General features: G+C 45.4%; 1 protein-coding gene across 3 annotated transcripts; it reads right to left on the bottom strand.

Moving 5' to 3' along the window:
• Positions 1-890: 890 nt before the first annotated feature.
• Positions 891-13,665, bottom strand: LOC146387900 (MBT domain-containing protein 1-like). Of its 3 annotated transcripts, none has more exons than XM_084924934.1 (18): positions 13,527-13,665; positions 12,292-12,532; positions 12,075-12,208; positions 11,883-11,994; positions 11,300-11,379; positions 10,710-10,827; positions 10,356-10,490; positions 10,116-10,204; positions 9,949-10,041; positions 9,460-9,595; positions 9,294-9,349; positions 8,569-8,673; positions 8,342-8,489; positions 7,753-7,835; positions 6,751-6,988; positions 6,606-6,677; positions 5,979-6,167; positions 891-5,336 (listed from the first exon to the last, which is right to left on the bottom strand). In XM_084924934.1, exons 1-18 carry the CDS (start codon positions 13,545-13,547, stop codon positions 5,230-5,232), a joined length of 2,157 nt encoding a protein of 718 aa, XP_084781060.1. In that variant the 5' UTR covers positions 13,548-13,665; the 3' UTR covers positions 891-5,229. The 3 variants fall into 3 exon arrangements, with proteins under 3 accessions (XP_084781060.1, XP_084781059.1, XP_084781061.1); XM_084924933.1 differs by having other exon boundaries at positions 9,949-10,047; XM_084924935.1 differs by lacking the exon at positions 5,979-6,167 and having other exon boundaries at positions 9,949-10,047.
• Between the last annotated feature and the right edge of the window lie 3,837 nt (positions 13,666-17,502).

A 17,502-nucleotide genomic window follows, 5' to 3' on the forward strand; every position in this document is an offset into this window, starting at 1 on the left:
CTTTCGTAGTGAAAAGTTTCCACCTGCCAGTCCATGTCCATTCTCACCTGCAGTCCGGAGATCTGGGTATTGGCATGAGTAAAATTGCAAATACAAGTGGATGAAATTAGCCTCCTTTGAAGGTTGGCCGAGGTCGGAGAAGAAGGAAGACAGCCGAGTTGGTTCTGGCATCAGGTGAAGATGGTTCCTGTCTGCCTCTCTTTGGAGGTTTCTCAACCCATCTAGAAGGACAAGCAGGAGAAGACCCAGTACCTATTGGAGAGAATACATCTCATGTGGTTTGGGGAGAGCCTCAGGATCCTCCAGGAGAAACTGGAAAATGCTGCTGGGTAAAAGATCTGGATTATCATCGTAACCTGCTGCCACCTCACCGTAACCAGGTACGTGAAGGATAATGGAGGGACAGCTAGATGGATGTTTGTTCTAATGTCATACAAACCTCTGACGCTAGCAGAGCTCAAATTTTGTACCTTTCACAATTCAGTCTTGGAATTTTGTGTCTGATCCAAATTTGGACGTTATTTTGAACAGTGCATGTTAACAAACGTCTGTCCCAGTCTGGTTTTGACCCATAATCTGTCTCGAACTGGACGTTAGCACTTTGATATTTTTGGATCCGTGTTTACCGAAACCTTTCAAACATCAAACTCATGACTTCAGTGAATCTGATCTTAGAATCCAATTAAATTCCTACGTTATATGATCGCAGTCCCAGCACTTCAAGTTCATTTAGTAACCTGACTGATATTTAATAATTTGAGATTTTATTTTTCACAAAAAGTATTTTACCAACACACACACACGCGCGCACACACACGCACGCGCGCACGCACACACGCGCACACACACACACGCGCACACACACACACACACGTTATAAACACTGAATATTTTAGTTTTTCCATAACATTTTATTGCATAAAAATGTAAAGTCAGTCATTTCTTTTACACCTACATGTCATCATTTCTTCACAATCATGCTGTCAAAAATTGCACAATGTTTTAGAAAAAAGCTTCATGAAATATAACATCAGGTTGTAACTACACTTCTGTTCTCAAAGACAGTTAAAGTACATATATATATATATATATATATATTTAGATATTTATATCCATCTAGATATACTTTTAAACATTTGTATGTTTTAATAAGAGCTCAGTAAAAGTCATGTTCACGGCACGAACATGTGGACAACATGGACAGAAGTTTGGGACAAACCTTCTTTTTTAGTTCACATTTAAATAAATCTGTAACAAGAAAAACGAGGCTGATCTCTATAATTTCACATTAGTTTGTACTTCAGGGAAACAAACGTAGATAAGTGCAGGCACTAAACCTGAGCACTGCTGTGGTTGCTGATTACGAGCCTGTAATCTCAGGAAAATGGGACTAAGAATATTCTTGGGAATTACATTTTCAGTTTTTTCTTTTTTTCAGAAATGCTAATAATCCCAACCCTGGATCAGATGATATGCTGTCTAATTACGCCGGCCTGTTAGCACACGGAGTCAGAATGCCAAACACGCCCTGGTCCCACCTTCGTAAACACGTCATCTCAAAGCATAAACTCGTTAACTACAAACAACTTTGATTAAATTCAGTTTTGGACTATGAACTGATATTTTGGTTCAGATTGCACAGTTTTAACTGCAGAACTTTAAATCTTAAATAAATGATGCCCCCCCGAGTTGTAATCTAATCCTCTCTTTTAGAAATCTGCTCAAATTTATATATACTTGGAACACAAATTCATAAAATGCAATCTCACAGCACAAGGACGATTATTTTCCAGGGTTGTGCGCAGATCAAGTCCTGCTGCCTGTCTTACATGTGAAAAACAAATATTGGTCTCCCAATTTGTGTGACTTAAAATTCAAGTCAAAATTGTGCAGCCACAGACATCCACGTGTTCAGGTGTGGGTTCGAGTCTCAGACTTCACAGCCAATCCAATCGTGCAGCTGCTCCGTTTCCCTCTTGGTTTGGAGGACTTCCACTCGTATCCATCCACGGGCGACTGTGGTTAGTGACCAAAGCAGCCACACAGTGTCAACCTTAAGCACTCATCCAACCATCCAGGCGGGACACATCTTTCTCTAGCGACTGAAGGTCAAAGGGGTTACTGACTGGTCTCTAGGCCGGTATGACCGAGACCCCGTCAATCACCTGACACCAGATTATTATCTGAACCGATCTTAGACTGGGTGAAAGATTTTACACCCAACTCCAGAGCAGACACGCTTCTATAAATCGCCACCTCCTCCTAAATTTTCACCCATTGTCTTAAGACAGACGGTAAAATACTCAAGTCAGTCTATTGCAGTCCTGAAGCCGCTTTGACACTGGTTGAAACGTTTGACCCGTCGGCTCATACCCTGAAACAAAATTCTGTAGCCCTGCACCTGACCTTCAGTTTTGGTGCTTATTTCACGCAGACTCTATTGATTCATTTCTGAATTTTTGCAGCCAATCAGGTTTGAGTTGAGCACTAATTTATACCCACAGAAAGACCAAATTAATTCCTATAATAGCCACACACCCAGTCCAGCCTTCGGATTCTGTACCCAGTTCAGATTCCACCTGATCTTCCTGAGATAACAAACATCTTTAAAAAGCAACCACTGTCAGCATCAGCCTCCAAACGCTCAAATCATCTTTAGGTCCCAATTCTCAGTCTAAGAAACGGCTTCAAATCCCAGTTTCCACAATAATAAACCACAATGTCTCCTCCCACTGGGATAATCACACATGACAATATCACAAACTGGCGTGGAAGACCGGCGACCCACTTCACTTTCACCTCTGAATACAAAACCTAGTACAAACACAACTTGTTCACCAGACTCAGTTTGTCAAAATCAATCCATAAAAACATTATCAAAGGTGTCACCTACAGACAGCACCATCATACACGTAGAACTGCAATACTAGAGTCACACATATAAACGAACACGAGCACACGGACAGCAGTGCCAGGTTAGAAACAGGTTCAGTGCGCAGACGCTCACAGCTCAGCGTAAGACTCGAGTCTCAACGATGGATCTGTGAGACGACTGCAACACACATCAAACAGCTCACACAAAACAACACAAATATAAATGTAGACACTTTTTAAAAAAATGTATCAAAGTAAACGGTTTCATTTTTAGTTTTTTTTAAATGCAGTACGTTAAAACTGTGTCTATGAAGTGAAATTATTACATATTAAGGCAAAATTAAGAAACTAAAGTCTGAGTTTATGTTATGAGCTAATAATGAGTAACTGGTTTTGTCTTACTGGGGTAACGCCGGGAGAGTTATACTTTTAATATATCATAATATTATGAAATCCATACACTGAGGAGCTGAAGCATGTCATGACAACTAAACTGAGAAAATATTTTACAAATTATTTTTAAATCAAAATCTTTGAAAGTGAGAAACTTCAAAATGCAAAACTATTCATGCCTCTCTTAAAGAAGCTGATTAAAAATCATCAGTCGGTTCTTCGCTGGTACTGAAGCTCAATTTGACAAAAATTTACTTACAAGAAAAATTAAAACTGACAAGAATCAAGTTTGTGTGATCAGGGTTAAAACAGACAAAAAGCAGGAACAGAGAAATCGAACACGTCGACATATAAAGTCAAAATTATGAGACGGTAAATTTGGTGACGCATTAAAAAAAATAAATTATTAAAAAATATAAAACTTTCTGTGGGAAATCATAAGAGTGTAACATTAAAGAGCAAAAGTTTAACACTGAAAGGTAAAACAAAGTAACTAGTAATGTAGCATACTCGCATACAAGTCAGGATTACATTAATATGAGTTTTTCCCATTATTGTTTTTGCCAGAAATTTGTTTCCAAAGTTTAGAAAATACGTAAAGTTTAGTTCCTGTGTTTGAGCAGACGTTACACACGTTTGTAGCTTCAGCTCTTTAACATCTGTGTGTTTGTGCAGCTCCACAAATATGCTTTCAGCTTATCTCCTTGTCAACGTACACTTTACTGCCTGCAGAGTAAAAAACACAGAGCGTCCCTCCACACTCGATTTGATCAATTCAAGTACTATGATCGTCTTCTATTACATATAGATTTTAAAATAAATCAAATATACTCATTTTACAATTTTAAATATATTTTCTTAACCTAAAAATCTTAATTTTGTTTATACTTTTCTGAGGTATCCATACTGCGTAACGACGATGTACTTTTGTAGTTTTTTAGCTGCTGATGTGATAAAGAAAGTACTTCTGATGAAGACATCAGTGTGTACAACAGCGCCTTTGGCCAAGGCTGTAAACAGTCAGTGTTTTTCTACGTTTGGATCTGTGTGATGTCACAGAGAGGGGCAGCCAATCACAAGAACGTCGTGTCAAAAGGGGGTGGGGCTAAAACAGCTTGTATCAGAGAGAGGAGGAACTGAGATGGTGCATAAGATAAAGAAGAGTTATTATGAACTCTGAATCATGCAAAGCTAATGTAACACCATAAAAACATGGTGATGGAAATAAAGAGAGCAGTAATGAATCCAGGACCGAGCGTTACCGCAGACCGCTACATCTTCCATTAACGCGACGCTGGCTTGTGCTAACTCTGCAGTCTTTACCTGGGTCGTGTGGATTCAGGGAAACGAGGACGCACAGGCTGAAATAAACCCCAACGATCCTGTGAAGCTGTGGCTGTGATTGGACGTTTAGCCGTCTCGATGAAACTCAAACACATTTTAAAATCATCAAAACAAAGAAAGCTTTGAGAAAACGTCACGTTTGGCTGATTTTGATCCTTCCGGCAGCTCGGTGGATTGTCTGATCTGCTTCAGCGTCTATTGTGACCTGTGCTCCGTTTTACCATAAAAATAAATGCTGCAAACCTGTGGGCGGAGCTTCAAGAAGTGATCTTTTTTCCTTCTTCACGTGGCATCCTCGTTAATCCAGCCGCTCACACTGAAACAGTGTTTTTATGACTACATCAACAGTTTTAACGTTAGAACACGAACAACTACAAACAGTGGAGATCTCGGCGTTGGAAAAATTGTCATATAAAAGCTGTTTGTTGTTTTAACTGTCCTGCGGCGTCTTCTTCTCTAGCAGGGTTCAATTTTCAGATGGCAGTACACCAAACACAGTTAAAGAACAGAGTTCTTTAAATGAAAGGTTAGGAGGAGCGGTCCAACGTTGGAGGTCACCAGTAGACGATTTCACATATTTGTGGGAGGGGAAGAGAAGGGAAGCAGGATGGAGGAGGCCTACTGCTGGTCCCGGCTGCTGAGGAAGTCTGCGGAGGATCTGTGTGTTTCTGCTTCAGTCCTGTGAGAAGATAACTCGGGCCCTCTGGCATTCTCCTCTCTGACTCCTGCAGAAACACAGACGATGCAGCACTGAGGCCATCACCACATTAAAGAGCATCACGGAGGCGACACGGCGAACGAGAGAAAACAGCTTTTTGCCTAAAGTGGCAGGGATAGCTCAGTAGGTAGAGCGGCGGCCCCATGATCAGAAGGTCGGGGGTTCGACTCCACTGAACGGCTACCCTGAGGTACCCCTGAGCAAGGTACCGTCCCTACACGCTGCTCCCCGGGCGCTGCATTGGTGGCTGCCCACTGCTTCACTGGGTGAATGGGTTAAATGCAGAGGAACTATTTCCCTATGGGGACTAACACGCACACTTTACTTTTTACTTTACTTACTTAAAGTGGACGTCAGACTGCGAGGATGCACCAAAACAACATCTTCCTCAACACGTGCATGCAAACCTCAATGAACCGAAGCGACGTTGTAAAGACGAGCGTGCTCCGCACCCACGTGGCCGACTGCAGTGACACACGGCTCGTTGCTGCCGCTGGCTGAGGCTTCGGGTTTAGTTTGGGATGTTTGACGACGCGGCGAATGCGTCACACACACCGTGCTGTTCATCTGTGTTTGAATCGCTTCAGTTTTTATGACGCCCGGATTTGTAAAAACCACAGAAATGAAAGAAGGCTGCACGAGTGCATACCTGCCCCCCCCTCAGTGCGGGGGCTGCTCTCCAGGTCGGCAGAGGGCGGCTGGGCCGCGGAGGCCGGAGGAGGGGGTGACGGGTAATCGGGCGGAGTCTCGTTCTCGTCTCCCGATAGGCTCCTGGGGACACCTGTTACCATGGTGCCGGAGAGGCTGACGGGTCGCTTAGCGATGGGCAGCTTCCTCTCTGGGAGACCAAACAGGTTTTGTTAAAGAGACAGTACAACAATCACGTGCTCATGCAGCTCCTCCTGTTCGGCCCTTTCATCGCTTCTCCTCTTTCTGTCGTGACTGAAATGAAAACTGGTTTTTGGTCTGTTTTCATCTTTTTCTTTTTTGTCTCTATTTAAGTCACATCAGCACAAGTTTTGTTTTTGTTGGTCTATGATAGTTTGGGTCTGTGGCTGCAGCTGCTCAGTGTTTTTCCTCTTACTGACATCGTTAGAAGAATGTAACCATGTAAATGTTGGTCTCTGTGGGTGTGACTGAAGAACGCCTCTAATGTAAGAACGCTACAGGGAGGCGGAGCATCGTTTATTACTAAGCAGCAGTTTAACACGCAGCGTCCTGAAGGCTGCGCCGCGGCACGTTTGTTACGCAGCGATTTAAAGAGACGCCGCCTCACTTTTCTTTTGTCCTTTGTACTGCTGAGACTTCTTCCTCTGTTTGGATGCTGCTGACTGCAGGTCTCTGGAGCCTGAAACAAAAAAAACACACCACAGTTTACCCGTCCTTGTCACCACGGAAACTACACATCAGGTGGGACTTACCTGCGTTAACGGCCGGAGGCTGCAGCTGGTACCCGGTCAGCTGACACCAGCCCACCGGGTACAGGTCGGGCGACTCGCAGTCCACCCACTGGTCGTACTCGTCTTCCCAGCCGTCGAAGTGTATCCGTAGCAACCGGTGGACGATGCGCGTGACGGTGGCGACGCAGACGAGCCGTGGCTCCATGAGGTCGACGGCCTCCAGCTTCATACCGGGGCGGAACCCGTGGTTGGGGACGTCCTGATGGAGGACACGGACATGACGCGGGCGTTAACATGTGGGCGTTTCTTTGTTTCTAGTCGCCGTTTCGGTTCATTTGCCAAGAAAAAAAAAACTAAAAAGGCAAAACTGAAAGTTTCACTCGGTTCCCTCCACACAAACAAACCTGCAATCCTAAAATACTCAGAAATATAAATGTTAGATATGCAAAGTCTTCATGCAGAAAATATTAAATTACCAAACTGCTTTTTATTCAAACTGTTTATAATTCTGTGCATCAGCAACATGAAAGCGTCTGTTTGCTGTGAGTTAAAGTTATAAATGACAGTCTGTGTAAGCTTTACATTTATGATGCTTTACAGCCTGAACCTGAGTGGACACAAACGTCCAATAAGCTCATATCAGTGTCAGACCTGCTGCAGACGGTGTTTTTGGGCCACAGATTTGTGGCTTTGTTTTCATTCATATAACAATAAACGCATCAGACACCAACCTGGTGCATGTTCTGTTGCTGGACCTCCAATTCTTTCTTTAATGATATTTTTGGTTAATTTACATTCCATATATTTAACTAGAGTCACCTCTACGATGATGATCGTCTGCTGTAAGTGAGTGTAGGCGATGAAGCTCCGCCTCTAACCACTGAGCCAAAAAACACTTCATGCGCTCTGGACTGAGCCGTGCAGCGGCTCTATGTTTCTACATCTACACTCCAGAGCTGCTCAGACTGCATTAAGTCATCATGTTGATGAATCACTGTTGATTCCAGCCCGTTTGAGCCTCACCCTGTTGAACAGGTTCACCGGTGCAGCCACAGACTTGCTCTCCTTCAGATATTCAAACCATCTGAAGGGCAGACTGGAGTAACCTGGACACACAAAGACAGGATCAGTTTGATCACAGTGCACACTACAGGGCAGTTTCAACAATACGACCACAGGTCCGTGAAAGCTGCGACGCTTTGAGAATGGGGTGAACTCCCCAAAGAGCAAAACACGTTTTCAAATGTTTCCTGAGACATAAATAAAAAACACGGTTCTGCAAATACCTTCAGAATAATGCTCACAGTGAGGAACTTTATTCCTCACTATGCTGCGGCCGCAGCACCAGTCTGCCCGTCGATCTCCGGCTCCCATCACTCGTGAACAAGACCCCGAGACACTTAAACTCCTCCACTCCGGGTCAGGGTCTCGTCCCTGACCCGGAGTGGGCACTCCACCCTTCACAACATCGTATCATTAAAAGGGAGAATCTGGAGGGATCTGTGTGCAGGGACGAGGCTGGAAATGAGGCTGGGGCAGCGTTAACGACAGCTGCAGGTTAAAGCTGTTTCTCCCACAGCCGTGTGCCGCTGCCTTTCAAAGGCGCTCCTACCTCTAGGCGGCGTCAGCTCGATGTTGTTAATCTCACAGAAGCCAGCGGGGAAGATGGAGGGAGACGTGGAGTGATAGCAGAACCAGTCCGAGCCATCGGCCGCCTCCGAGCCGTCTATGCCGATCATCAGGTACCCGTCTGCCAGGACCTGAGGAGGAGGCGACAGGTTAGATGGAGCCGGAGGGCGGAGCAGCCGGTTTCAGAGTGAGCGCTCAGCTCGCTATTACCTTCCTCACTGTGGCCACGCAGATTGCAGACAGATTCAGAGGGTCAATGGCCTCCAGCTTCATCCCATCTTCGAACCAGTGGCCGCTCTGATCCACTTCCTTCACCTTCAGGAAAAACAGGATAAATCTCATTCCTGTTCCTCCAAGCTGCAGGACAATCATTCATCTCTGGTTCTCTTCCACAGCGTCTTTGTCCCGTCGCCCTCCCCTCAACCCAACAGGTCACCGCAGACGGACGACCCCCCGAGCCTGGTTCCTCCTTCCTTTTAAAAGGGAGTTTTTCCTTCCCACTGTCGCCAAAGCGCTCGCTCATGTGACGTTATCTTATTGTGGTTTTTCCTCTTCTCTCTGTGTTATTGAGCAGCTTCAGGCGACTGTTGTTCTTATTTGATGCTAAATAAATAAAACTGAATTGAATACATCATTAGCATCATTATTACTTAGATAACCATGACTGTTAGTGAAACATCACTGTGTCACACCGTTATCATTGTAGGAAATATGCTGAGTGGGCGTGACTCATAGATATTTTGAATGAAATAAAAGACCTTCTGACTTATAATTAGAAACATGTTAAAATTAAAGCCTACACAAATGCAAAATTGATATAAATTGATTTTATGTCCATGAGGAGCCAAACTCTACAGGTGGGACCAGATTACAATCAGGTAACTCAGGTGTCAGCGGATGTAGCAAAGCCAGAGACGACGTCGGGTGAAGCTCACTTTGGCAAACAGCTGTCCAGGTGCGTCCATCTGACCGTCCAATTTCTTCGACACATCTGGGAACAATCACACAGTACATGTTCTTCATCCTCATGTTACACGCTGGCTTAAATTCACTGTTTTCTACATGGAGTCTGGTGGCCTGGGATCGAATCACCTGACCCACCGGATCGTTTGAAGCGGTGTCCAATGGATCGAGACCATCCGATGCTGTGGATCAGAGGACTGTACATGTGACACCAGAAGTCGTCGGTCCCATCGTCGCACTCCTCGTACACGAGCCGGAGACGACCGCCGATCACCTGCGACGACACAAACGTCAGGATAACATTCACGCAAATAATACTAATAAACTGGATAAGCAGAAGAGAACGGATGGATAGATCAACAGCTGTATCAGAGGCGGTGGGTGGAGCACCTCAGGGCTCCGTCACTGGTCTACTGATTTATTCCTTTAGATGTTATTTGTTTTGAGAAACTACACAAATGTACGATTAAAATGCGCTGTCTGAGCCTCTGGTCCTGCAGCTTTGAGTGTTTCCAGGTAATTTGACATAAAAAGTTATTTAAAATACACAAATACTCATAAAAAAACGACTCTGGCAAAGTGACATTTAATCTGCCGCCCAGAGATGCTTAGCTTACTGTGACTCACCTGTTCCACCAGAGCCACTCGAGTCCGGCACAGGTGAGTCTTATCCACCACCTCCACCCTCATCTGTTTCTTGAAGGGGAACTGCATGCTCTCCTGCACCTGAACAGACACCTGAGTTTAAACTCAGTTTCAGGACGAAGGTTATTTACGTGCGTTTTCTACGTCACCTTGGAGGCGAAGTCTGGCGGCAGAGTTTTGGAGCCCGTGAGTCTCTTGATCAGGAACGTTTTCCAGTTGGAGAAGCGGTGCAGGATGGCTGAGAGAACACACACACACACACACACACACAGATATATAAGTTTACAGCCTAAAAAGAAGTCTATTTGTTCCTGTGAACCTGATTACTCAGGACTGTGAAACTGATCTGAGGTCTGAGGACAAATCTGCAGACAGGAAGTGACCCTTACACTGAGGGGGGACCAGAGGTTTCCCTCCAGCAGCACACCAGCCCACCGGGTGGATGTCTGGCACGCACAGATTTAACCAGAAGTCTCGTGTAGAGTCGCAGTCGAAACCCTCGTATCTCAGCAAAGCCTTAAAACCTGCACGTGCACGCACGCACGCACACACACACACACACACACGCACACACACACACGCACAAATTAGTTTCATCACCCAGATGGTTCAAACTCTGCAGGAGCCCAACAATCTCATCTCATCTGAACAAAATGTAGACTCAACATTTACGTTAAATTAAGGTCAATTTAATGTTATGTTAGAATGTGTGTGTGTGTGTGTGTGTGTGTGTGTGTGTGTACCAGCCAGTTTGATGATGGCAGCGATCCAGTAAACCTTCATGGGCAGCCCGCTGTCAGTGTTCGGCACCTCGACCCGGATGCCTTCGCTGATGCCTCCCCACGACTTTCCCATCGGGACCTGACAAACACACAAAAATAAAATTAACGAAACATCCAACCGCACACACGGCGCCAGTTTCTTATTCCCGAGGTCTGAGATCGACCCCGAGCGAGACACACGTCCTGTTTTACAGCTCAAACAAATTCACACAACAAACTCCGAAGTAAGCAGCGGCGAGGTCGTCTGAGCTGGTTTCCTGTCTGTCGATTCAAAGGTAAGACGCACAACATCATCTGCATACGTGACACGCTTCACGAGAGCCCTGGTGATCCAAGCGTGAATCAGTGAAAACTGCGCAGGGTTAAAGCTGCAATGTTTGACCTTTGACCTCATGTTTGAATCTCACAAACGCTGGTGACTCTGTAGTCAGGGGGAGGAGCTTCTTTCTGACGATTAACGCAGTGAACTCGTTTCGTCGTGCTAGTATCGACTGAACACGGTTCACAGGGAGCTTCATCATAACGGTGAGAAGGACTCTGCTTGTACCCACATGTTTGAAACAGCTAACCGGCGCTCCCATTACATCTCCGTCTCCAAGGTAACGACCCCAGTCGAACAACTCCATGGACACTGCGAAGAAAACAGAAGGCGTGATGTGCAAAGAGAAACCTGACACGTTCATCAAGAAGTGCTCAGTGGCACAACGGCAGGAAAGATTCAACTCCTCTGAGAATGAACTGATGCAGAGCAGAGTTCATCCGATGTACGATTTAAAAATCAGCTCGTATTTATTACTCTTTGAGAAGGCCGACCGCTCCGTTCTTATTTCCTGTCGTACGTGTTAAACACGGGCTCGGTGCGTGTGCACTCGTGCCCCGTCAGACACGCCGAACCCTCATGTTGAAACAGTTTTTTCTCATCACAGATCAGTATGATGTCACATGGAGCAGACAGAAGCCCCACCCACCTGCTCTTCAAATACTTTGCAGCCAATCAAAAGAAAGTTATTTTAAAGGGGGAGGGACTAGAAGATGAGCCACACCTACAATCTGACCGTGTTTGTGTTTAACATGTAACCAATGAGAAAGTCGATTTCAGTCCCAGCGTGGACGTGTCGGCGCTGCTGAACTCACCGCTCTTCTTGACCCCGCCCTGCTGGTTGGCCTGCTGCTGAGCGTAGGCGGCGAGCTTGGTCATCAGAGGCTGCTTCTGCAGAACCTTGGCTTTCTTGGTAGGAGGCTTTCCCTGACAAACACAGACAGACGGAGCCCGTCACACCTAACATAAAAAAAGTTCAAGGCAAAGTGTTCCTACACCCCCGTTACCTGCAGCCTGGCGAGGATGCTGGCCTTCTTGGAGTTGGATGAGTAGCTCCTGGAGCACGAGACGCTGCAGAAACGTTTGGTTTTGCTGTAGAAGGCATCTCTGACGCCGACCATGCCGCACATCTCACAGGTCGCTGAGGAGAGCAGAGAGAGAGCAACTGAGGACGCAGATCGACCGACTCAGAAAACCAGGTCCTGATTCTAGACGTGAACTGACCCATGCCGGCCTTCCCGTCGGGGTACGTGTACACCTGACCGTTGGTCTTGATGAGCGTCAGTGAAGAGGAGGGGTTTAGCTGAGTGACCCCTCCTCCTCCTCCTAACTCTTCGTCCTCGCTGTCCTCGGGACTGGAGGCACCGCTCCCCCCGCTGGACTCGGTGCTGCAGCTGCTCCGGTCCTCGTCCAGACCGTCCAGCATTCCGAACGAGTCCCGCCGCTTCCGGGACTGACGCTCCACCTGAGGACGGAAGAGAGTCTAAAGTCACAAAGACCCCCAAAAAGCCATTGACCCCATTAAAACTGTATTTAATCCACAGAAACACAATCGTAACCACAAATATTTTATTAAATGTTCTCAGGTTGTAACAACAAAGATCTGTGAAGGTCATGAATATTGTTCCTTCTCTGTTCCATCCTCTGACCTCTACCCATCATCACGTCGCAGCAGTGGGTTTGGAGCTCCTGCAGCGCTGCAGCACAGAGAGGCTGACTGACAGCACAAAGACAGAGAAGCCACAACACCGGGTCACCTCCAGGATTCCCCTCACTTCCGCTCACTCTGAGCCCCGACAGTGGGGTTGAACCTGTGCACCCCCTCGCCCCCTCTGCCGCTGCCAGCATTAAATTCGGCGGCATTAAATTTGTGCAGCACTGGAGTCTGTTCCTGGAAAAGCCGTTTTTCGCTGCTGATCCACGGTGACGCTCCGCGCTCTGAATGTACGAGTATGTAGCGGGAAAAAGCAAAACGATAAACACGTTTACTTTTTATTTAATTAAAACGTGTTTACCGGAATACATGCATGCCGAATTAAAAAACATGTTGTCAGGTTTATGAAACTTTTTATAGACAACATCCAGTCCAATGTTTGTCTTTGGAAACAAGCAGCAAAACTAATACCGAAGGACTTTCAAAGGAGATCTGACACGAGATTTTGGCCATAACAGGTAAAGTGAATATAAATCTACGTTTTGGCCGGTTACATAACTACTCCAGTCTTTATATAGATACAGAATTAAACTCTGAGTTGACCTTGTTACCAACTGATGAAATTTATCGTGCATTTGAACATGTGTTTCTGTCAATGAACAAAAGTATCTTAAATTTAACGATTTCTCAATGGAGTTTTGCTTTAACACTCAGTCCGCGGTCGCTTGTAAGCAGTCCCTAAAGCAAGCATTAAAAATGAAGGAAGACCCGCTTCCGGGCGGCTCGGGGGAGCCCCGGGACTCACCAGGTCTCTGGGGTTTTCCATCAGGTGGGGTCGTGAAAGGAGGACGCTCTCTGACAGCAGAACCCGCAGGAACAATCATTAAAGACCAGCGGCAGACATGTCAACAAAACACCAACTGCTTCGCTGCGCAGGCGCTCGACAGGCTGACGCTGATTGGCTGAGGCTCCTGCTTCGTGTTATTTAATAAGAAATGATGAGTCCTCCAGGGACCCCTGCTGGTTAGACGGTGAAGCGCCAATAATGAGATAAATACGAACAGGTAAAACAAACAAAGTGTAGAAATAAACGGAACAAACAGCGTTCCGGTCGCCAGTACCGTCTGACCTGATCTTTAATTCATTGCAAAACTAAAATCAGTTCTGTGTGCAACTAATTTTTAATATCTGTGGACTAGAGTAGGGGTGGAGTAGATTGTTGGTGTAACTGTTAGCCTCACCTTTAAAAGCTGTGAGGGTGATATATCTATACTATATGATATATATATATATATATATAATAGTCATTTCATCTTCCTTCATGAGGTATGTGCGTGCTTCTGTCTGCCATGACTCTGCAGTCAGAGCGCTGCTGGTGCCGACAGAGGAAGTGATAAGCTCAGACAGAACCACTCGGACGGAAAATTGGGAGTGGGTTTGTGATTCCCTCTGATCAGAGTCTAACGGACAAATACGTTCGCTTTAAAAAAGAAAGGCTGAACTGCAGCTGTTGCCCTGTAAGCGTGAGGAGGATGGAGGAGTTGTACAGCGATATCCACAGGCAGGCATGACAACCCCAGTCAAACAACTCCATAGATACTGTGAAGAAAACAGAAGGCGTCATGTGCAAGAGAAACCCGACACGTTCATCAAGAACTGGTCAGTGGCTCAAAGGCATTTCCACATTTTCTGTGTCCTGTAATCTCAGTCTTTCACTGAGTGTGATCCTGTGATCGGGCATCATGTAGTGGGTGAGAGATCCAGCATTGTCCTTGGACAGCATCTGTAGTTTCACTGTTTTTGGGGTAGAACAGGTCGCCTACTCATCAGAAGGAAGTCTGCATGCCAAATATCCTCAGGCAAGATATTAACCCCAATTATGACAGAAAGCACGTACCTAAAAAAGCAAAGTGTTTGTGTGCTTTCTACAACAGGTTTGAGACGGACAACATCATCCATAAGGAGTCCAGATCCTCGCTCAAACCTGGCAGCTCTGCACTCACCTTCAGGACTGAGGACGTGGTGAGAGCCCTCAGGAGGACCAGGGAGAGGAGCTCACCCAGCCTTGACAACATCAGCAGTCGAGTTCTGAGCCACTGGCTGCAGGCCTGCAGTGTGAGAGCGAAGTGCTCTAATAGGGTGATATGGTACTACAAGGTCATTAAGATAAGATGGGGCCTGATTATTGAAGACCTTGTATGTGAGGAGCAGGATTTTGAATTCTGGATTTAACAGGAAGCCAAAACAGGAGAAATATGCTCTCTCTTTCTAGTCCCTGTCAGGACTCTTGCTGCAGCATTTTGGATTAGCTGAAGGCTTTTCAGGGAGTTTTTAGGACTTCCTGATAATAATGAATTACAGTCGTCCAGCCTGGAAGTAATAAATGCAGGAACTAGTTTTTCAGCGTCACTCTGAGACAGGATATTTCTAACTTTAGAGATGTTGCACAAATGGAAGAAAGCAGTCTTACATATTTGTTTAATATGTGCGTTGAAGGACATGTCCTGGTCAAAAATGACTCCAAGGTTCCTCACAGTGTTACTGGAGGCCAAGGTAATGCCATCCAGAGGAAGAATCTGCTTAGATACCATATTTCTAAGATTTTCAGGGCCGAGTACAATAACCTCAGTTTGGTCTGAATTAAGAAGCAGAAAGTTAGCGGCCATCCAGGTCTTTATGTCTTTAAGACATTCCTGCAGTTTAACTCATTGGTGTGTGTTATCTGGCTTCATGGACAGATAGAGCTGGGTGTCATCTGCATAGCAGTGTAAATGTATGCTATGTCTTCTAATGATGCTGCCTAAGGGAAGCATGTATAATGTAAACAGAATTGGTCCTAGCACTGAACCCTGTGGAACTCCATAATTAACCTCAGTGTGTGAAGAGGACTCTCCATTTACATGCACAAACTGGAGTCTATTAGATAGATATGATACAAACCACTGCAGCACAGTACCTGTAACACCTACAGCATGTTCTAATCGCTCTAATAGGATATTATGGTCGACAGTATCGAACGCTGCACTGAGGTCTAGCAGGACAAGCACAGAGATGAGTCCACTGTCAGAGGCCATAAGAAGATCATTTGTAACCTTCACTAAAGCTGTTTCTGTGCTGTGATGAGCTCTGAAACCTGACTGAAACTCTTCAAATAAACCATTCCTCTGCAGATGATCTGTTAGCTGTTTGACAACTACTCTTTCAAGGATGTTTGATATGAAAGGAAGGTTGGAGATTGGCCTATAATTAGCTAAGACTGCTGGGTCTAGAGATGCTTTGTGAGTAAAGGTTTAACTACAGCCAGCTTGAAGGCCTGTGGTACATAGCTGATTATTAGAGATAGGTTGATCATATTTAAGATCGAAGAATTAATCAATGGCAGGACTTCTTTGAGCAGTTTTGTAGGAATGGGGTCTAAAAGACACGTTGATAGTTTGGAGGAAGTAATTATTGAAGTTAACTCAGAAAGATCAATTGGAAAAAAAGAGTCCAACTTAACATCAATGGTACTAAGAGTAGCTGTAGATAATATTACATCTGTGGGATGATTATTGGTAATTTTTTCTCTAATGATTAAAATTTTATTTGTGAAGAAGTTCATGAAGTCATTACTAGTTAATGTTAAAGGGATGGTTGGCTCAACAGAGCTCTGACTGTTTGTCACCTGGTGAAATATGCTGACGACACAGTTCTCCTGTCACTGCTGTCAGGCCCTCACAGCACCATGGGCCCGCTCTGCATGAGTTTGTAGAGTGGTGTGACAGCTCCAAACTTGAACTGAACGTGAGCAACACCAAAGAGATGGTGGTGACCTCCAGTAGGCAGAGGGATCTGGCTGCTTCGGTCACCACCATCCACGGGAAGCCAGTGGAGGTAGTTGAGGAGTACAAATACCTGGGAACCATCTTTGACAACCTCCCGAAATTCTGCCAACACTGAGGAGATTCTCAGGAGGTGCCACCAACGGCTACACCTCCTTAGGAGTCAGCACACCCATCATGATGACTTTTTACTACGCCTTCCTGGAAAGCATCATGACCTCCATCACCTGCTGGTTCCTGCTGCGCTCTAAAATTGTTGGCCTGTCAGAACTCTGGCGCAGGTTTTCAGCCAACAGGCCCTCAGACAGGCAGCCAAAATCATCAATGACCCCTCTCACATTCTTCACCTCACATTTCAATGGCTCCCCTCTGGGCGCCGCCTCCGCTGCATTTCCTGCAGGACTGAGAGGAGCAGCGCCACCTTTGTCCCCAAAGCAGCTCTGCTTTTTAACTCCAGCTGATAAGAACATTTCCCACACCAGAAACAGAAACTACACTCTTCATATACTGCCGACACTTTATTCACTTACAGTTATTTATTCAGCTTTCAGTCACTTTAATTTTAAAACGGTGTATATACTGTATATTCTGTATTCTGTATATTCTGTGTATTTATTATGTCACTCTTATTGCCTGTTTGTGCCCTGTCCTTATCTTCAACGTCATGCTGCTCTGTTGTATCTTAATTGCCGCTTGGGGATAAATAAAGTCTTTCTGATTCTGAATCTGAACGCAGGAATGAGGCATGTTGTATAAAGTGCTTTAACTGCTCAGAGCAGAAAATCACTGTATAAGAACCAGTTAGCAGGTAGCATTTTCAGGCTGCTTTTCTTTTGACCTTTAAAGGTTTGTAAGGAGAGTCAGGCTGCTGCGATGTGTCCAGGCTGAGTAAACGCTCTCTAACAGTCTCTCTGTTGCAGGATCTTGTTGAGCTTTGATGGATTTGATTTTCCAGGTTGT

This window comes from Perissodus microlepis, chromosome 4 (assembly GCF_051167445.1).
Source record: "Perissodus microlepis isolate ML-2025 ecotype Zambia chromosome 4, ASM5116744v1, whole genome shotgun sequence".
NCBI lineage: Eukaryota > Metazoa > Chordata > Actinopteri > Cichliformes > Cichlidae > Perissodus > Perissodus microlepis.

Bases quoted from the DNA above. Each gene is read 5' to 3' on its own strand.
- LOC146387900 (XM_084924933.1), bottom strand. From the start codon at position 13,547: ATGGAAAACCCCAGAGACCTG. The intron at 12,533-13,526 runs GTGAGTCCCGGG...TTCCGTCCTCAG, and splicing joins TGGAAAACCCCAGAGACCTG to GTGGAGCGTCAGTCCCGGAA. The intron at 9,596-9,948 runs GTGAGTCACAGT...GTGTCGTCGCAG, and splicing joins GAGTGGCTCTGGTGGAACAG to GTGATCGGCGGTCGTCTCCG.